This window comes from Entelurus aequoreus, linkage group LG06 (genome assembly GCF_033978785.1).
Source record: "Entelurus aequoreus isolate RoL-2023_Sb linkage group LG06, RoL_Eaeq_v1.1, whole genome shotgun sequence".
Lineage (NCBI taxonomy): Eukaryota > Metazoa > Chordata > Actinopteri > Syngnathiformes > Syngnathidae > Entelurus > Entelurus aequoreus.
The window spans coordinates 17,145,466-17,168,533 of NC_084736.1; the positions used below are offsets into that span (position 1 = coordinate 17,145,466).

The following is a 23,068-nucleotide window of genomic DNA, read 5'->3' on the forward strand; positions in this document are numbered from 1 at the left end:
AGGACTAGTGGGGAGTGGAAGCGATTCAGATAGGGAAGATGCTGTGAGAGGCGGGTGGAACCTGATATTCAGCTGGGAAAGACTACAACAGTAAATAAACACAAGACATATATATATACTCTATTAGCCACAACACAACCAGCCCAAAGGACCGTTCACCTAACCCAAGGTTAATAAAGCTTATATATTTACCCAAAGTTACGTACATTACACGCACGTACGGGCAAGCGATCAAATGTTTGGAAGCGCGCGGGTGGGACCTGATATTCAGCTGGGAATGACTACAACAGTAAATAAACACAAGACATATATATACTCTATTAGCCACAACACAACCAGGCTTATATTTAATATGCCACAAATTAATCCCGCATAAAAACACCTAGGTGTTTGTTATGCTAGCTCCTAGCTCCCGTCCATATAACCCGCCAATACAATTCAAACACCTGCACAACACACACAATCACTCAGCCCAAAGGACCGTTCACCTAACCAAAGGTTCATAATGCTTATATATTTACCCAAAGTTACGTACGTGACACACACATACGGGCAAGCGATCAAATGTTTGGAAGCGCAGCTGCGTACTCACGGTACCCCGTCTGCGTTTGTGTATCCAAATCAAAGTAATCCTGGTAAGAGTCTCTGTTGTCCCAGTTCTCTACAGGCGTCTGTGTATCGAAGTCAAAGTCCTCCTGGTAAGAGTCTCTGTTGTCCGAGTTCTTCGATCTTGACTGCATCTTTCAGGAATGTAAACAATGAAACACCGGCTGTGTTGTGTTGCTGACTTCCCTCGCAAAATACTCCGCTTCGCACCGACAACTTTCTTCTTTGCTTGCTCAGCTTCTTTCTCTATAATGCAATGAACAAATTGCAACAGATTCACCAACACAGATGTCCAGAATCATGTGGAATAATGAGATGAAAACAGAGCTATTTTGTATTGGCTTCAATGGGGGATCCATATCTCTGTTTCACTGGCTACGTCACGCGCATACGTCATCATCCAAAGGAGTTTTCAACTGGAAGTTTAGCGGGAAATTTAAAATTGCACTTTATAAATTAACCCGGCCGTATTGGCATGTGTTGCAATGTTAAGATTTCATCATTGATATATAAACTATCAGACTGCGTGGTCGGTAGTTGGGTTTCAGTAGGCCTTTAAAATCCTTTTTTTTCTCTCAAAATTTGACAGTGTGCCTTATAACACGGTGCGCCTAATGTACGGAATAATTCTGGTTTTGCTTACTGACCTTAAAGCAATTTTATTTGGTACATGATAAGTGTGACCAGTAGATAGCAGTCAAACATAAGAAATATGTGTAGACTGCCCTATGATGGCAATATGACTCAAGTAAACCACACCAACATTGTATATGTTCCGTTGAAAATATAGAACATTACACACAGCGCTCAAAAATCTATCAAAATGTTTTAGTACGACTTTGGTGAGCTATGAAGCCGCACCGCTTGATGGATTATCGGTGCATTAAACATACAAGTATTATTATGGTGTGTGTAGGTAAGACATATTATCTGGCGTTTTGTTTCGCAATATTATGCAAAAGCAACTTTTCTTACCTCCTGGTACCTGCTGATCTGTATTTGGGATCTGCATAAATCCGGAAAAATTGCGCGGTCCGCCTTTGTAGTCTGTGCCGAAGTCGATAAGCTTCTTCTTTTTCTCTATCTTCTTGTTATGGGACATTCATCCTCTGCTGTTGCCATTTCTAATATAAAGTAGTGTAAAGTTCTTACTTATATCTGTCAGTAAACTTGCCATGAAAGCGCTAAAACATACCGGTGTAGTGAGTTTATATTATTCACCCAAAAACTTTAGTTATTAGAGAGTTCAATTCGGACGTTTTTGACGGGACACATTTCGGGATATAATCCGGATGAGGAGATGCTGCTCCATTATTGATTGAAGTAAAGTCTGAATGTCATTAAAACAGTTAGCTCCATCTTTTGACACTTTTTCCACTCCCGTCCTTGCACGCTACACAGCGACAACAAAGATGACGGGGAGAAGACGCTGCCGAAGGTGAGCCACGTAAATAAGAAGCGGAAGCGACTGTCAGAAAGCCGCTTGAAGATGATCTGTAAAACATAATCTATGCAACATTTTGACCAAATAACCACCATTACCGGTACATGTTATGTACATCACAAGAAAGTGTTTTACATTCATAAAAAAATTCATTATAATATGACTCCTTTAATGCGCCCTATAATTCGGTGCGCCTTATATATGAAAAAAGATCGGGAATAGACCATTCATTGGCACTGCGCCTTATAATTGGGTGCGCCCTATGGTCTGGAAAATACGGTATTTGCTCCATATTTCCAACAGTCTTTTACCTTCATTTCGTAGAGTTTCTCTTTTCTGCACAGCTTCCAGTACGCATGTTACATTTTTGTCCTATCGGAGGTCAGCTTCTATGTGTTACCATTGGAGATCGACCAATGTTTTTTTCAGGGCAGGTACCGATTATTAGTAATCAAAAAGGTTGATAACCGATATTCGGAGCTTATATATTCATTTTCAGCAAATGTTATTTAAAGAACTACGTCAGTAAACAGCTGGACAACGCTTTAAATTGTTTTTTAGCTTTTTTTTTTTTTTAGGACACATCAAACCAGTAGCGACATAATGTTTTATGCGGAGCTAATGTTGTGGTTAATTCATCAGAAAAAAACATCAAGGGCAGTGTTTCCCACACATTCATTTATTTGTGGCGGCCCGCCACGAAAGAATTACGTCCGCCACAAATAAAAAAATAAAAAAATAAAATAAAATAAATAATTTTTTTTTTTTTTTTGTCCTGTCCAGCTTCTCAGGCAAATCATATAGTTGATGTAGATGCCCATATAGGCTGTTCAGATTTACTTTACAAAAGAGAAGTGTAGGATACTTCTCTTGTTGCCTTATTTGTATTTGACCACTACTGTTTTCTGTTTATTTGTTACTGACTGTGGCAGGACACCTCTGCCTCTGTTTCACTTTATGTTGCTGGTAAATAATATGGTTGTAGTAGTAGGCTAAAGTTAAATTATTTATTATGCACTAATTAAAGGGGCAGAGCTTAAAGAGACATTTTAGCTTTTATATTTTATAAGATATATTTTTTGTAAGAACCACAATTAATATATATATATTTCAGTGAATAACTTATTGTTCAAATCTGTATATAAATATGTACATAAAGTGTTGTAATTATATTGTAAAATGGATGGATGGATGGATGGATGTTTAAAACAAAACTGTTATTATTAATTAGTAAGTATAAATTTTTTGAGCCTTTTTAGAGAAAATCATATCATTGTAGTAAATTATGCAAATTACTCGATGATGTCATGGTGACCACGCCCGTAGCCACGCCCCCGCCGCCCCAGGTATCTTGGCAGTTTATGGGAAACACTGAAGGGGTTTCACAAACACCTTTATCACGTGTGTCTAAGACTGGGGTCGGCAATCAAAAATGTTGAAAGAGCCCTATTGGACCAAAAATACAAAAAACTATTTGTCTGGAGCCGCAAAAAATTAAAAGCCTTATATAAGACTTATAATGATGGCAACATATGACGTAAGTGTCTATATTAGCTATATTAGACTACTATCAAAATTATTTTGAAAGTCTTATATAAGTGTTATAATGAAGGCAACACATGATGTAAGTGTCTATATTAGCCTACTATCAAAGGCTGACGCAAATCTTCGTTGACAGAAATGTTGTATTAAAATTTTTGCAACATTGGAAACCATTAGTAAAATGCAAGCTTCTCAGAGGGTGACATAACTCCTGGAAATGACTGTCTTCGAATGACTAAAGGTATAGACATATGTGTCCAAGTTTAGGGAAACGGCAGGCTGTCTTCTTCTAATGGATTTATTACAATCTTTGCAAGCTGGGTAACGTTTGCTGTGGTCTGGAACAACTATGAGAAATGCAGCCAATATTACATACAGATAATGTGTCATGAGACATGCAAATATAAATTAAATACACAGAGAACATAAGTGAAGGAAATTAAATGAGCTCAAATATACCTACAACGAGGTATAGTGATGCAATATGTACATGCAGTCAGCCTAAATAGCATGTTAGCATCAATTAGCTTGCAGTCATGGGTTGACCAAATATGCCTGATAAGCACTCCAGCAAATCAATAAAATCAACAAAGCTCACTTTTGTGCATTCACGCACGGCATAAAATGTTTGGTGGACAAAATGAGACAAAGAAGGAGTGAAAAAAAACCACGTCTTTCTGTGGCAGCATCGGAGAAAGTTGTAAATGTAAACAAACTATGATGAGTTCAAGGATTGCTGAAATTAGTAGGACAAAACGGTGCTTGCCAAATACTCTCACCAATGAAGCATGTGTAATGTAAACAGTGGGATTTCTAACAATTAGGAAGATTTGTGTCATGTTTTTTCTCCTACAGAAAATATATTAAAACAAAACAAACAAAAAATTATTCATCTTTTTCCATTATCACACACGTCTGAAAGAGGTCCAGGGAGCCACTGAGGTGGCGCGAAAGATCTAGCGCCGCAGGTTGCGGACCCCCGGTCTAAGCGCAGCATCAACTTTTCACTTCAAAATCTAGTAAATCTCTTGTAAAATTGGTGAAAATATGTGATTTCTCTTCATCATAATAACTTGCCATCTACTCTATTGCGTACAATGTTATAACAGTTTATGGATTTACTAAAATTGTAAGGTTTTATCGTAAAGAACCCTGAAATATTGCGAACATTTAAATAAAAACAATTCTGGGCTCCTTCTCGTAGTTTATAGTTGAGACATGTTTCAGCTGGCTGACATAATTTCTTCCTGTATGCTACAGAAAGTATGAGAATGTGTGAGCTGCTGCTTATAATGTAAGACTCCTATGAATCAAGATATTTACTCAAAGTTTGGATTTTTAGCAGATATACCTTTTTTTCCATCTTCATGTCCATAATCTTATTTGATTGAATCACGGAACATGAAACTCGGGCGCTCCTCTAATGAGCCCGCACTCCGAGTGTTGCAGACACAGGTTTGTCATTGAAAAAAACAAACAAAACGGGAATGGGAAGATGGCCGGAAAGACAGACAAAAAGATGATTCCTAGGCAATAATTTAAGTTAAAAAACAAAAACAAATGGAGGTTTTGAGAGGTAAGCAGAGGAGACTTACTGTAGGCAACCAGCACTGCAAGAGGGAAAGAAAGGGAACCTAGCTGAGCAAACCGGAGAAGAATTCTCACAAGAACTTACATTAATGCTCAGTCAGATATCAAAACACATTTGGGGAGGATTATTAACCATGAGAATAATTTGTAATCTAAAATTAATTAAAAAAAAGGGAACTTTTCTCATGCTGGGCAAAAGGGCTGATGCCTGAACAGTAGTTATTACTATCTACTTGACTAATTATTAATGTTCTACCTTTAAACACTGGAAACATATGTATATATTGTATCTGCTGATGTAGTTCTGCTGTATTGTAGTTTTTTAAATAAAAAAACAAATTATAAAAAGGCCGATACCAATGAAAAAGGGCCAATATAGGTCAAAATCGGCCATTGATGCAATGTCAATGTAATCTGCCCAGGATCAGGAGTGCAGGCCCATTTCACTTAAACTAAATCAGCAATGAGGCTGTTTCTTTGATTATCAGATTCCGACTTCTTTTTTCGCCCTTCTCTAATTAGTTGATTAGAGCAAAAAAAACAAGTAGCGATTTGATGATGTGTTTTTTTAATTTATATTTTTGTTGTTACAGTAGATATTTTTTTTACATATGACAGACAGACACATTTTACAGGCAGGTTCCACCCGTGAGCCCCAGTGGAAGTTACGTAATGCTCAAAATTGCCCGCAGGAATATAATTCAGGCGTATCGGTGAAGATATATTCCGAGATAAAGGCTGACTATGTTTCTTGCAAAATGCCTCTCGCTCTCTAATGTCACACCTTGTCGTATTATGTTTGTGTATACTATTGATTATTTGCATGATTGCAACGTGATAGTGACGGTATTAAGAAGTGGATTAAAAGTCATCTAAGTCCCCACACAAGGCCCAAATGCACAGCCTGACGCTGCCACATTTCACATGTGCACGTGTACAACAACGTAACATTAAGGAAAGGTACAGAAGGACACAAATGTTTGAAATGCTAGCATAGCTATGCCAGATACAGTGCTAACATTACGCTCACATTTTAACAGCTAGGTTAGCCCAGAAAATAATTTTTCAGTTGTCTTTGTCCTTCTTCGTGGGGAAATTATCGATTGTCATGTCATGTTCATTGCGGACGCCATCTTTGCTCGACAGTAAGTCTTTGCTGTCGTCCAGCATTCTGTTTTTGTTTACTTTGTAGCCAGTTCAGTTTTAGTTTCGTTCTGCATAGCCTTCCCTAAGCTTCAATGCCTTTTCTTAGGGGCACCCACCTTTTGTTTATTTTTGGTTTAAGCATTAGACACCTTTTTACCTGCACCCTGCCTCCCGCTGTTTCCGACATCTACAAAACAATTAGCTACCTGCTGCCACCTACTGATATGGAAGAGTATTACACGGTTACTCTGCCGAGCTCGAGACAGCACTGACACTCAACAACAACACGTCGTTTGCAGACTATAATTACTGGTTTGCAAAAAATATTTTTGAACCCAAATAGGTTAAAAATAGATAATCTCCCACGGCACATCAGACTGTATCTCGCGGCACACAAGTGAAAAACACTGGGTTAGCCTATTGAACAAAATGAACAAACAGCTACAATGTCTGTAGCTGACTGACATATAGTTGGCAGAGGTACAGGCTGCGTTTTAAGATTGTAGCAAAGCCTGGGGAAAGAGTTTTATTTTTAATATTACTACTACTAATATTGACTGATAAAATGTTACATCATATGAAAATGTACAATATTTATGTCTCTAAAGTTGCAGTTTCATAAAGGCTGCAGTTTGACCCTGAAACAGATAATTTCTATGTTTAAACCCAAAGAAAACTAAGATATCTATTTGTTTTTATTTTTGCTATTATTTTAAATTGTTTCTGGCACATTATTTCCACAAAATGCTAAGTAGCACCCCCATAAAACATTTTTTATTAAATACAGTAGGATTATACAAAATGGGGGATGAGTCACACAACCCAGCCAATCAGCTAATCAAACCTATTGGTGAGTCACACAGGAAGCCACTGCTCAAATTGTACATCATCAATTATGATCAATTTGTAAAACACTTGACTTTTTAAAACATGTGCAACTTCTATAGTTGCTTAGACATGCTGCTTAATTTATTACAAAATACACAAATGTTTAAATCAACCAGCGACATTAATTAGAACTAAGCACTGCAATGTTCACAATCAGGGCTTATCAATGTGACAACTGTTTCTGCTAAATGTTGCCACAAAACACAAATCCTCCAGCAAACAGATAATTAATTGTGGCTGGAGTTGTTCTTTCCCTCCGTTATTAATTCTCACATGAAGACAATAAAAGCTATCACACTGTTGCTGTGGAGATACAAAGATAATAATAATAATCCCTTATGTATGGCGGAAGGCCTTCATTTAAATCAATAGTCTGGTGTTTAAACAGACATCCTACAAAATTCAGCAATCACAGCAAAAGCCATCTTTTTATCACTGCCATCGCTCTATCATAATGCGTAATTTACATATATATACTGTATTTACAGTATATAAAATACACATACACAATATATCACATATACACAACATATACATACATACTCATATATCAATTCTTATATATATATATGTATATATATATATATATATATATATATATATATATATATTCATATATATATTTATATATATATATACGTATATATATACATATATTATACAATAGATATATACATATATACCCATATAAATGATATACATATATTTACATATATATATATATATATATATATATATATATATATATATATATATATATATATATATATATATATATATATATATATATATATATATATATATATATATATACACACTAAAGTATATATAAAGTTCAAGTTAAAGTACCACTGATAGTCACACACACACTAGGTGTGGTGAAATTACTCTCTGCATTTAACCCATCCCCTTGTTCCACCCCCTTGGAGGTGAGGGGAGCAGTGAGCAGCAGCAGTGGCCACGCTCGGGAATCATTTTGGTGATTGAACCCCCAATTCCAACCCTTGATGCTGATACTGGGAGGTAATGGGTACCATTTTTATAATCTTTTACAGTCTTTTTCTAGTCTTTGGCATGACTCGGTATGACTAGTATAGAGTTTATTGCTGTATATTACTGGATATACTGTAAAACTGTATACAAACAAAAGATAATAACAGCAGCGCAGTCCAAATATAAATTGCATACATAACATACTTAAGTTTTGCCCACCGTGGAAAGATTTAAAAAACATTTTTTAGATTTTGCATGTTTTGTTTGGTGTCCACACACAAACATTTGAGTTTTGCTTCACAGCCATTTATGCTAATTAGAAGATTATGTTATTTTGCGCCCAAAACCACAGATACATTTTGTTCCTGTGGAAAACAAGGAATAGCACGGTTTGCTGTGCATGAGAAAAAGGCACACTGTTTTTAACATCCATCTTGATTGTTTTTTTTGGACGGTAACGGTGAAAGATTCTTCACTGTAAAGTCAATGGAATGTTAATGGTAAGTAATGCATCGTTTCTTAAAACTTAATTCCAAAATGATGGAACACCAATAATATTTTGGCACATAGGCGTGCCTGTAAAGTTACCAAAGCATTTTTTAGTAGCTGCAACTATAAGTTTGGTAGAATTAATTAATAATTGTTTCTCAATTATCGTAATTCGCTTGGTGGGTTATTTCAGCAGACCCAGTGAAAAAGCTAACTCGTAAATAAACACTAGCAAAAGTCTGCTAACAATGGAGCTAATGGGATTCGTGATGTCATAGCGCCCTCTAAAAAATACCAACAATACTCCATTTACTTCTCATGACCTGAATATTAACAAAGTATTAGCGGTATTGTTATCATAGGCGCTAACGTAGACAATTTAGTTTTAGCATCGCTGTGATCACAGAGAGCTAACTAGCTTACGCTGCTATATTGACATACTGAACTGCTGCTGCATTGCTTCTAAATTGGTGAAAGTTAATTCTAGATTATGCTTCCTCCCTGGCTACTAGAACTGAGAAGTTGATGAACTTTGACACAAAAAGACGCTCGTTTGCAGCACCTTTTTTAGTCAGGATTATGTCTAATTCTTCATCTAAATGGGAAGACATAAACATCCCATCAGTCAGCATCCCAGTGAGAGCAAATATTGGACAGTAAGTGATTGTTTTATTATGTTCGTAGTTTGTATTTCTTGTTTAGCAATTAGCAATACTGCTACTTGATGCTTCACTAAAGCTGGATCTGTTTAGCACACAGCTTCTAAAAGTTGTAGCTCATCCTCCTTATATTCAGTCTCAAAAATGTAAGGTTCTGGATCATCATTTGTCTTTGTTGTCTATCATGAAGTCTGCATGTTTAGCAGAAGTTGTTGTTGTTGTTAAAGAAAATAGTGAACGTTGTAATGCGTCTTTGAAATTGATGCGAAATAATGCGAAAAATATGCTTAAAGTGAACCAAATAGGTAAATATTACATGTTAAAGTTAAAGTACCACTGATAGTCACACACACACACTATTGTGTGGTGAAATTACTCTCTGCATTCGGCCCATCCCCTTGTTCCACCCCCTGGGAGGTGAGGGGAGCAGTGAGCAGCAGCCGGCCGCGCTCGGGAATCATTTTGGTGATTTAACCCCCAATTCCAACCCTTGACGCTGAGGGTCAAGCAAGGAGGTAATGGGTCCCATTTTTATAGTCTTTGGTATGACTCGGCCGGGGTTTGAACTCACGACCTACCAATCTCAGGGCGGACACTCTAACCACAAGGCCACTGAGTAAGCTATTGTTATGTTATCAGGAATGTGCATGTTACTACATATTTACAGTGCATTCGTCAGCGTATTCACTTTTTCCACATTTTGTTATGTTACAGCATTTACAAAATGGAATAGATAGATTTTTGTCCTCAAAATTCTACACATAATGGCAATCTGAAAAAGTTATTTTTTTTTAGAAATTTTTGCTAATTGATCAAAAATAAAAATCTAAGAAGTTACATGTAGATAAGTATTCACAGCCATTTTTTTTAGAGCGCTTAATAAGCGGAATAGAGCGACTCCTATTGGCTCTATTGTTAGCTGACTTATGCTAGCGTTTATTTACGAGTTAAAATTAGGGATGTCCGATAATATCGGACTGCCGATATTATCGGCCTATAAAGGCTTTAAAATGTAATATGGGAAATTATCGGTATCGGTTTCAAAATTATCGGTATCGGTTTCAAAAAGTAAAATGTATGACTTTTTAAAACGCCGCTGTGTACACAGACGTAGGGAGAAGTACAGAGCGCCAATAAACCTTAAAGGCACTTCCCTTGCGTGCCGGCCCAATCACATAACATCTACGGCTTTTCACACACACAAGTGAATGCAACGCATACTTTGTCAACAGCCATACAGGTCACACTGAGGGTGTATAAACAACTTTAACACTGTTACAAATATGCGCCACACTGTGAACCCACACTAAACAAGAATGACAAACACATTTTGGGAGAACATCCGCACCGTAACACAACATAAACACAATAGAACAAATACCCAGAACCCCTTGCAGCACTAACTCTTCCGGGACGCTACAATATACACCCCGCTACCCCATACTTGCCAACCTTGAGACCTCCAATATCGGGAGGTGGGGGGCTTGATCGGGGGTAGGGGTGGTGGGGTGGGGTGGGGGTGGGGGGATGGGGGGTTGGGGGGGTGGTTGGGGGCGGGGGGCGTGGTTGGGGGCGTGGTTATTTACAGCTGGAATTCACCAACTCGAGTATTTCATATATATTTCATATATATATATATATATATGTGTGATATATATATATATATATATATATATATATATATATATATATATATATATATATATATATATATATATATATATATATATATATATATATATATATATATATATATATATATATATATATATATATATATATATATATATATATATGTATATAATTATTTTATTTACATAGAAAAAAAAAAAAGTATGGCTATCCATTAGATGGCAGTATTGTCCTGTTTAACTTCTCCGTTCATGATGAGTATATCATTTTGGCCACCGTGTTCAATGGAGAAGTCTGTTCTACAAAGTTCTGTTCTAAGTCTGTTGTAAAAGCCCTAGATGTTATGACATCATTGGGCAGGCAAGCTGTTTATATTGTGGGAAAGCGGACGTGAGAACAGGCTGTCCCCACTCAGTCTCAGGTCCGCATTGAGCTGGAGGGGGCGTGGCCTCCAGTTCCGGCTGAATACCGGGAGTTTGTCGGGAGAAAATCTCTGCCGGGAGGTTGTCGGGAGAGGCGCTGAATACCGGGATTCTCCCGCTAAAAACGGGAGGTTGGCAAGTATGCGCTACCCCTACCCCCCTCCCCCCACCTCAACCCCGCCCCCCAACCCGCCCACCTCAACTTCCTCATGCTCTCTGAGGGAGAGCATGTCCCAAATTCCAAGCTGCTGTTTTGAGGCATGTTAAAAAAAATAATGCACTTTGTGACTTCAATAATAAATATGGCAGTGCCATGTTGGCATTTTTTTCCATAACTTGAGTTGATTTATTTTGGAAAACCTTGTTACATTGTTAAATACATCCAGCGGGGCATCACAACAAAATTAGGCATAATAATGTGTTAATTCCACGACTGTATGTATCGGTATCGGTTGATATCGGAATTGGTAATTAAGAATTGGACAATATTGGAATATCGGATATCGGCAAAAAAGCCATTATCGGACATCTCTCGTTAAAATGCATAAAAAAAAGTAAAACGTGTTCTTGTTTTACATCAGGATTGTGAACCATAATAATAAATAAACGAGGTGCAGTTCCCTATTCACATAGTTTGTTTTCTTATGCACCTATTAGCCACTCGTGATTGTGTATGATTCAACCAAATCAACCACATTATTTCAAAAATGGCATCTGTATTTGATTAAACATATTCAGCTGATTTTTCTAGTGCGTCTGTGCCACTCACAGACAGATTAAGTGGTTACGGAGGCAATGGAATCACGGAAACTTAATTGCTGGCTCCGGCACCTCGCCATTACGTTTACTACATAGAAAAAGAGCAGTACACTGAAGACTTGAAGAGCAAAAAAGCATTCAGACTGCTTCCTCATCGTGGCTGCGACTTCAAATGAACTCTTTTCGCATGAACACAACCATCTTAATTAGCTTCTAACTTGTTCCGTAGTGTGTGTGTGTGTGTGTGTGTGTGTGTGTGTGTGTGTGTGTGTGTGCGTGCATGCGTGTGTGTGTGTGTGTGGTGTTCAGCCTAAGGCAAATACAAATCCAATTTGTTTAACGTGTGTTGGGTTCAACAACACTGCCAGAAAAAGTGTGGGTGTGCAAAGGTTCTGCTTTTAAACATATACAGTATATATATATAATTTTTTAATATACAATAAACAAACAGGCCCAGTAGCCCCGCCCTTACCTGTGCTGCTCGTGGTCTTCCTGCCGCCATGGCTGATCTGCCTGAGCCTCCTCTGGTGAGACTTGCCGTTGTAGTGGATCTGCGCCTGCGCCGCCGAGTTCAGCTGGATGTTGCAGACGCCGCACAGCGTGTAGCTGCGCTGCCTGCGCTCCCGTTTGGGCCTGCGCGACGGCGAAGAGGGGAGCAAGGCGCCCCCCGCCGACGACCTCTTTGCCACTGCGGCCTGGCGACAGTGCTCGCTGTCCGTGTCGCCGGCCTCCGACGCAGCCGGCTCGGCGCCTGGCGGGGATGATTGGCTGAGGGGACGCTTCATACCTAAGGGGTAAAAAACAGTAGAGTTAGCAGCCTGTCAGGTATCCATGTTTTGCCCTTGTCATGGTGATTGCATGTGTACAAACATGATACTAATCCCTGTGGGCAAAGATGATATCTACATTAGACACGCATGCAGAAATCACCCTTGAGTCCATAAGCCTCTATTTTGCAACGTGACACCACTCTGGCCTAACAAACACACACACACACACACACACACACACACACACACACACACACATGTATCCATAAGAGAAAATAGCACACATTATGGCCAACATTGAGTAGCCATGCACAAAAGCACCACCGGGAGGAGACAGAGAGCTGCAATGAGCTCATCATGAAGCTCAGCTGACCCCTAACCCATGTTAAAATGTTGCATTATTGTTTATACGTGGGGTCACGGATGGTCCCGCTCACTCATCACCTTCATTGCAGTTCACTCCATTAGTGTTCTTCCACAATAATCTCATCAAAAATTTCAGCCAAACTGGAAGCATGCGTTTGTCCAAAATGTCCTGCCAATGTTGATATTAGGCAAGAAGAGAAAAGAAAACCTGTGAGAAGAAGGCCCCCTTATCATTGCAAATATTAACATAACGCTGCCATTCATTTGTGCTGTAAAATGTTCATAGTTTCCATGTTTATTAATTTTTCATAGTTATCGAGTTTTTAACCTGTTATTATTCATAACCAGCACAAACCCCTCGCCCCACCTCACCTTGTCAAAATATCCCCAAACTTGTCCCATACGTTTGTGCTGCAAACACTTTTTGTCTAACTATTCTAGTTTTTGGTATTAACATTTTACGATTCATAACCAGCCCCCCACCAAGTCAAAATCTCCCTAAACTTGTCCGAAACCTTTGTGCTAAGTTTGTGCTGCAATTTTTTTTGTCTACATATTATAGTTTTTATGTGATTAATGTTTTACATTTTTTAATGTTAACCTTTTATAGTTTTTATGTTCATAATGTGTTATTATTCATAACGGGCCCCCTAGCCATGTCAAAATCTCCCCCAAATTTGTCCGAAACCTTTGTGCTAAGTTTGTGCTGCAATTTGTTTTGTGTACATATTATAGTTTTTATCTGATTGATGTTTTACAGTTTTTATGTTAACGTTTTATAGTTTTTATGTTAACGTTTTATAGTTGTTATGTTAATAATGTGTTATTATTCATAACCATGTCAAAATCTCCCCAAATTTGTCCCAAACATTTTTGCCACGTTTGTGCAGAATTTTTTTTTGTCCAACTATTATAGTTTTTAGGTTATTAACGTTTTATTATTCATATACAGCCCCCCATCAAGTCAAACTCTCCCAAAACGTGTCCAAAACCTTTGTGCTACGTTTGTGCTGCAATCTTTTTGTCTACATATAATAGTTTTTTATGTGATTCATGTTTTATGGTTTTTATGTTTCATGTTGATGTTTTATATTTTTCATCTTATTAATGTGTTATTATTGATAACCAGCCCCCCTCCAGCCATGTCAAAATATCCCCAAATTTGTCCCAAAAATGTGTCCCACGTTTGTGCTGACAACATTTTTTGTCTAACTATTACAGTTTTTAGGTTAATAACGTTTTATGATTCATAACCAGCCCCACTCCAAGTCAAAATCTCCACAAACTTGTCCGAAAAATATGTGCTATGCTTGTGCTGCAATTTGCTTTGTGTACATATTATAGTTTTTATCTGATTAATGTTTTACAGTTTTTATGTTAATGTTTTATAGTTTTTATGTTCATGTGTTATTATTCATAACCAGCCCCATGTCAAAATCTCCCTAAATTTTTCCCAAACATTTGTGCCACGTTTGTGCTGACAACATTTTTTGTCTAACTATTATAGTTTTGAGGTTATTAACGTTTTATGATTCATAACCAGCACCAAGTAAAAATCTCCCCAAACTTGTCCGAAACCTTTGTGCTAAGTTTGTGCTGCAATTTGTTTTGTGTACATATTATAGTTCTATAGTGTACATATTATAGTTTTTATCTGATTAATGTTTAACAGTTTTTATGTTAACGTTTTATAGTCGTTATGTTAATAATGTGTTATTATTCATAACCAGCCCCACAGCCATGTCAAAATCTCCCCAAATTTGTCCCAAACATTTGTGCCACGTTTGTGCTGAAAACATTTTCTGTCTAACAATTATAGTTTTTCGGTTAATAATGTTTTATGATTCATAACCAGCCCCCCACCAAGTCAAAACCTCCCCAAACTTGTCCCAAACATTTGTGCCACGTTTGTGCTGAAAACCTTTTTTGTCTAACTATTATAGTTTTTATGTTCATAATGTGTTATGATTCATAACCAGCCCTCCAGCCATGTCAAAATCTCCCCAAACTTTTGCTACGTTTGTGCTGCAATTTCTTTTGTATAGATATTATAGTTCTTATGTGATTAATGTTTTACAGTTTATATTTTACAGTTTTATGTAAACGTTTTTATGTTATTAATTAGAGATGTCCGATAAATGCTTTAAAATGTAATATCGGAAATTATCGGTATCGGTTTCAAAAAGTGAAATTTATGACTTTTTAAAACGCCGCTGTACGGAGTGGTACAAGGACATAGGGAGAAGTACAGAGCAGTTGCGTCTCCCAGTCATACTTGCCAACCCTCCCGATTTTCCCGGGAGACTCCCGAATTTCAGTGCCCCTCCCGAAAATCTCCCGGGGCAACCATTCTCCCGAATTTCTCCCGATTTCCACCCAGACAACAATATTGGGGGCGTGCCTTAAAGGGACCGCCTTTGCGTGCCGGCCCAATCACATAATATCTACGGCTTTTCACACACACAAGTGAATGAATGCAATGCATACTTGGTCAACAGCCATACAGGTCACACTGAGGGTGACCGTATAAACAACTTTAACACTGTTACAAATATCCGCCACACTGTGAACCCACACCAAACAAGAATGACAAACACATTTCGGGAGAACATCCGCACCGTAACACAACATAAACACAACAGAACAAATACCCAGAACCCCTTGCAGCACTAACTCTTCCGGGACGCTACAATATACATCCCCGCTACCCCCTAAGCCCTAAACCCCACCCCGCCAACCCCGCCCACCTCAACCTCCTCATGCTATTTCAGGGAGAGCATGTCCCAAATTCCAAGCTGCTGTTTTGAGGCATGTTAAAAATAAATAATGCACTTTGTGACTTCAATAATAAATATGGCAGTGCCATGTTGGCATTTTTTTCCGTAACTTGAGTTGATTTATTTTGGAAAACCTTGTTACATTGTTTAATGCATCCAGCGGGGCTTCACAACAAAATTTGGCATAATAATGTGTTAATTCCACGAATGCATATATCGGCATCGGTTGATATCGGAATCGGTAATTAAGAGTTGGACAATATCGGAATATCGGATATCGGCAAAAAAGCCATTATCGGACATCTCTATTATTAATGTGTTATTTATTTATTTACAACCAGCACAAATGTTGCACAAACGAATGGAACAAGTTTGGGGAGACTTTGAAAGGTGGGGGGGCTGAAAGACGTCACTAGTCAGAAACTGTATCTTAGAATAACTTAAAACTGTAACGGCACAAACAAACCTTTTACAGCACAAAGGAATGGCAGTGTTATTCTAACACGTGCAACACAGGTGGAAAGAAAGGACATGTTTGTCTGACATGCAGCCACAGTGGCTATGAATAAATGTAAGAGAGGTTGGGCTCAGCTCAATGTAGGATTGAGACATGTCTTGTAAAAATAAAAATAAAACCTCTCTAAAACACACCCTTTTCTGCATTTCTGTTTCGAGTTATTTACGTAAATACCAAAACCACTCATAAACACAGACACAGACACACACACACTCACACACAGAAAGACATTAAGGCAAGCAGTGTCCATGAAAAGCCGCTATTCACGTTGCCAATCTGGGAGCACTCAAGAGACTCCATCAGATGTTTTTGCAGAAGCTGCGAGCAAAGCTGCTGCACCCTGGCACTGAATGAAGAAAATCTCTGTGGTCCTGAAGCACGCAACCTACGCACACTCGCGACACACCACTCAGCACAACGGCCCCCGGAATTAGCTCTTGGCGTGGAAACAGAACGGAACATGCAGAGGCAATGTTATGTACCAAATCATCATTTCATTCACTGAAGATACAGTTTCTATTATGCATTAGGGCGTGGCGATAAAACGATATCAATATACATCACGACAAAGATGTAATTGATATCAATAAAAATTAGTTTGATAAAACATTCAATACTTTTATTTTTTTTTCTTCTTTGTCGGAGGAAAGCGGAAGTTGCGAAGCAAGGTTGCTTGTATGAGCAAAGGAACTCGCTCTTTGGTAACTGAGCAACGCAGGAAGTTTTCACTAATTGATGGGAGAGACATGCTAACAGCCAATCAGGTAACAGTATCAACAATCAAGTTTGGTTGCGCCATCTTCTTGTATCGCAGTTGGTTCTCTGCATGGAATGAGAAGAGAAAGTAAAAATGAAGAAATTGTGGATAAAACCGGAAAAGTCACCTCGACAGTTGTTTGGATTTTTTTCAAACGGACCGTAGTCAGACCAATGTGGTCTGTAAATGATGCAAGGCACAAGTGTCCACCAAGACCGGTAATACCACACCACCTTAGCCATGCTCACCCTTTAGAGCACAGCTGTAACTTCCTGGCACGAAACCTGCATTAAATAGTTCTTCTCAGGTTTTTCTATGTTTACATTTTCACACTTTGCACTATTTCTTACATACTCCTTATTTTTCCACCTTCATTTTAAGAGGTTATTGTTAAGTGTTCAATGTGGTTTCACAATTTTGTTGACATTGTTTGAGTGTTTTCCATGCTTGTGTTGACGTTTCCTTTCCTTTCTGCCTTGATAGCTGAGGGGATTATAATCACAGGAAGGTTACATTTGAAATAAAAATGTTAACATTTAGTATGTTTTTCTCCTGGTCCTTATTCTAGGTGGGTCATAAAAATATCAATAATGATCGATATTGACAGATATAAAACACTGATATGGTGATACAGTTTTCAGCCTTATTCTCTATTGCTTATACAAACAGCTGTCAACACAGCGTTTGTGCTGTTTCAAAAGAGTGATGTAAAATTTTCATAAACACCAATGGATTCAATCGATACACAATTATGGAAGCAATAAAAACCATAAATTCATTCTTGGCTGAAGGCTGACTTGTTCTGATTTTGACATTTTCCCATAGAAAAATTATAGAAATAGCAATGATCCACTCCAGGGTCAAACTGTGGCTTGAGTAAAACCTTTACTAACCGTACAGGCAATGTTTAAAATGTTTGTAAAAATAAGTTACTTTGGTAAGAGTATATGTTAACTTTGATTATGAGTTCCTATAAGAAATAAAGTAAAACAAGAATTTTTTTCCGGGCACCCGGGAAAACCAAAATGTTTTTTAACAGATTAATGATAGTTTTACAAACAGAAAACAATATGAAAAACTTATACAAATGAAAGAATAGTGTAAAGGAATGTTTAACATCACTTTTACCTTGATTAAAGGAAGGCACACTATGCAACAACTTCTTTGTTGAGTTTTAATAGTTTGTTATCTTCTTTATCAAAAAGCTGGCACTCACAACTTTCATTGGGGCCTTTTTTTGCAGTCTTACGCAATAAATGAAAAATTTGAGACACTTAGTTACCAACGCATAGGATTCTTTGTTTGGCCACTCCATTCCACGGAATGACATAGGGCAAAAGGACTAGCTCAATGTTATGCTCGAAATAACCGAAACAACATACAAACACAAAGACAACATTTTGCCGGTCCTTTCGGGCACCGATTCATGTAAAATCCATCGGTGCCATGTTTTAGTATTTGGGTTGCGCATGACGTCAAGCCCAGTTGCCGACTTCGACACTTGGCGATCACTCCAGCAGCACTGAGAGTGGACTCAGCCAAACTAGTTGCAATCCTCAATGCCAACGAAGAAATTGACTCAAAAAAACGCTCCAACATAAATAAAGTAAGGCTCAAAAATGCGGCAGCTGTATGCTAACTTACATTGTCTATGCTATTGACATGCTACCAATTAGTATTTGTGGTTTTACATAATAATTTAAACACCTTAAAATTTGTTAATGAAAACTACAACTAAGTTGCACGTTACAGCTGCTGTGTAATAAATAAAATACTTATAGTATTAACACTTTGTAGGGCGCAACAAAATACTAGATTCAGCAAAGACTGGACTGGCTAGGCAACACACTATCAACTACACACTACACCTTGGACTTGCAACTGTAATTAAAATTGTTAAATGTTTTAATAAAACAAGATATTGGACAGCAGTTATAATCAGTTCATTTATAAATGTTGCAAAAAAAAGACATTTTATTATCAACAATTATTATTTATTAACAGACACAAAAGTACCAATATTTGGAACTGCTGAGTACCGGAATTGATTCGTACGTACCAGGAATCGGTACCATATCGGTTCAAATATGAACAGTGCCCATCCCTAGAAGGGGTTTATGAAGAGGGAAGTACCAATATAAAGGCAAAAAAAAATCATGTTTTGGGGGACTTTAGAGGCCAGTTTTTGGTCAAATCCCTACTTGTTGTCACGCTTGGGACGCATGGTGATGCGCGGGTCGTTCTCCCAAGATGCAGACGGAAACTCCGGAGGCAAGGTGCAAGTAAGGAAATTATTTATTCCTTGTAAATCTTTCAAAAATACAAAAAGACAGAAAAGTGTGCCGATAGCGTGGGAGCTATGGCGAAGCTTAGCACATGAAGAATCAAAGATCGTAGAAATACTTAATGTAACGTGTTGCATATGCAAACAAGACAGCCAGACAGTGTGTGGCGAAAAACAGGAATAACTAGCTCTCTGATTAGTGCCCGGGAGCAGGTGAGCGTCCCGAACACTAATCAGAGGCAGGTGAAAATAATCAGCACCCATGACAACCAAGACACACAAATCCTGGGGTGCTGAAACAGAACTAAGGGAGTCTTAAACTAAAACAAAACATGATCCGGGTAACGGATCATCACACTTGTAGGACCTTATGTTCCACTGTATTAGCTGTAAATTTCTAGGTTTATTGCTGAGCGTAAGGAACCTTCACGTTCTGCATCATAGCTGAAACTCCACCCACTTGTTCATACAGCCTCCACCTGTGAGTGATTGATGGCAGCAAACAGCTTTACGAGGCTCCTATTAGGAGCGGCGAGACCAGAGGCCACACTGAGGATGTCCCCGCCCCCCTTTCTCACACGGGCCGACGTGTCCACCATCAATGACCTGCTGAAAGGCCCAAGCGGCTCAGCGTAGCAGCTCGCCAAATTATTTATGATCCGGCGTCTGCGGCTTTCACGTCCTAAAATACAACAGGACTCCCCACCCCACCCTCCCGGCTCCCAGCAGCTGTGACCACCTTGATGAACGCCCCCACTCAGGCCACCGCAGCCACAACTTAGCACAGGGTTGTGGGTGTGTTGGGGGCGCAGCTTCCTTTTGCTGCTGCAGCTGAAAGTGGCCCCCACTTGTACCCTTAATCACTACAAGACAAGGAATCAAGGTCACATGACCACATGTAAGACATATACAATTGTGTGTACTATTAGTGGGTGATCTACTAAAACTTTTTTATAACTGGTGTAGTACACCAAAAAATGAGGTTTTGGGGTACTACTGGTTGCTGCCATGGAAACACTCATTTCTGGTTATTTATTTACCAAAATATGGGCTGCTTGGTCGAGTCGCCAGAAGATAGCCATTTCTGCGCAAATGTCACAAAGTATCCCGCTTACATTACACCAAACAGCACAGAGACAAGCCTCAAAACTTCTGGAACAAAGTAATTTGGAGTGATGGCTTTCTTCTGGCGACTCGACCATGCAGCCCATTTTTCTTCAAGTGCCTCCTTATTGTGCATCTTGAAACAGCCACACCACAATTTTTCAGATAGTCCTGTATTTCAGCTGAAGTTATTTGTGGGTTTTTCTTTGCATTTCGAACAATTTTCCTGGCAGTTGTGGCTGAAATCTTTGCTGGTCTACCTGAATCCCTCATTTTCCACTTCTTAATCAGCGTTTGAACACTGCTGATTGGCATTCCCAATTCCTTGGATATCTTTTTATACTCCTTTCCTGTTTTATGCAGTTCAATTACCTTTTCTCATAGATCCTTTGACAATTCTTTTGCCTTCCCCATGACTCAGAATCCAGAAACATCTGTGCAGCACTGACTGAAAGATGCAATGGTCTGTCAGAAGCCCAGAAACTCGCTGACCTTTTATACACACACATTAATTACAAACAAACATGTCACAGGTGAGGATTGGAACCTTGATTAGCCATTCAAACCTGTTTGTGTCAACTTTTGTGCATGTTATCAGATCAAAGTCACTGGGGTATGTAAACTTTTGATTAGGGTCATTTTGGTACTTTCTTTTGTCATTTTGATTTAAAAAGAGTAAACACAGTTGTTTGCCAATAAATAGCTTCACACAACCATTAAGCATGAGTGGAAGAAAGGTTTTTGTGTTATCATTCATATTCTCTGAAGAATGGCCAAGAAATCATAAATTCTCCCAGGGTATGTAAACTTATGAGCACAACTGTATACAGCCCTAAATTACGAGTGTCTCAAAGGGCTGCACAAGCCACAACGACAGCCTCGGCTCAGATGTTGACACGCTCACGTAAGTGCCTCCTTTCTCACAGCCGTGTGCCTTAACTTTGTCAGTTTGCACATACTTTTCAGACTTTGATTGATTGATTGATTGGTTGAGACTTTTATTAGTAGATTGCACAGTGAAGTACATATTCCGTACAATTGACCACTAAATGGTAACACCCGAATAACTTTTTCAACTTGTTTAAGTCGGGGTCCACTTAAATTGATTCATGATACAGATATATACAATCAGATATATACTATCATCATAATACAGTCATCACACAAGATAATCACATTGAATTATTTACATTATTTACAATCAGGGGTGTGGGAGGGGGTAGGATATGGACAGCAAGTAGTGGAGAGAGAGAGAGAGAGAGAGAGAGAGAGAGAGAGAGAGAGAGAGAGAGAGAGAGAGAGAGAGAGAGAGAGAGAGAGAGAGAGAGAGAGAGAGAGAGATCTGAAGGCATAAGAAAAAGTATCTGCATTTGATTGTTTACATTTGATTATTGGCAATCCGGGGAGGGTGTTAGTTTAGGGTTGTAGCTGCCTGGAGGTGAACTTTTATTGCGGTTTTGAAGGAGGATAGAGATGCCCTTTCTTTTATACCTGTTGGGAGCGCATTCCACATTGATGTGGCATAGAAAGAGAATGAGTTAAGACCTTTGTTAGTTCGGAATCTGGGTTTAACGTGGTTAGTGGAGCTCCCCCTGGTGTTGTGGTTATGGCTGTCATTTACGTTAAGGAAGTAGTTTGACATGTACTTCGGTACTAAGACGTACTAAATATAGACGCAAAATAGCACACGCAGAGCAGTTTCAGCCTAGATAAATCAGATTGTGCGTGCTAAGTAAATACATTTGCATCTCAGCATTGTGGCCGTTCTGATGCTCATCATATATTCTACATATCCATGAAAACAGACACGCTAAATGGATATTGCCATCGTTATTCTGCTCACTTAAGAGACACAACCCACTGTGCACAAGTTAGTAGATCAGCTTTGCGAGTGCTATTTGTTTGCGCATGTTTTAGTACATGCAAACCTTTTATAGATCAGGCCCTAAATAATCACAACCACCATTTTATGCGGACATGTTCATTATGAAGTGTACTCACTTGTGTTGCCACATATTTACACAATAATGTCTGTGTGTTGACTTATAATCAGTAAATCTATACTAGCAGCTACTACTCCAAAGTATATCAACGTTTACTACAATATTGTCCCGTGACAAGAAATCATTTAAAATAAATCTGAAATGTGAAGCGTGTACTCACTTGTGAGATCTGTTAATCCTCTAAGGGGAAATTAAGTTTACGCTGTCATAATTATTTTTTTCCACCCATTGCAAACACGGAATCCACTTCAAACATGCACAGATAGACAAACAGGGCACGACATGAATCAGGGAGAAAGAAACACATGCAATGAGGGTTA

At 38.5% G+C, this 23,068-nt stretch overlaps 1 protein-coding gene across 1 annotated transcript in view; it reads right to left on the reverse strand.

Annotated features, from left to right (window-relative positions):
- znf385c (zinc finger protein 385C) overlaps nucleotides 1-23,068 on the reverse strand; it is a 325,442-nt gene that overhangs the window by 201,059 nt on the left and 101,315 nt on the right. The window contains exon 2 of the mRNA XM_062050114.1: nucleotides 12,643-12,957. Coding sequence (XP_061906098.1) covers nucleotides 12,643-12,955 — 313 coding nt within the window. The 5' untranslated portion in view covers nucleotides 12,956-12,957. The remainder of the gene's footprint in view (nucleotides 1-12,642; nucleotides 12,958-23,068) is intronic.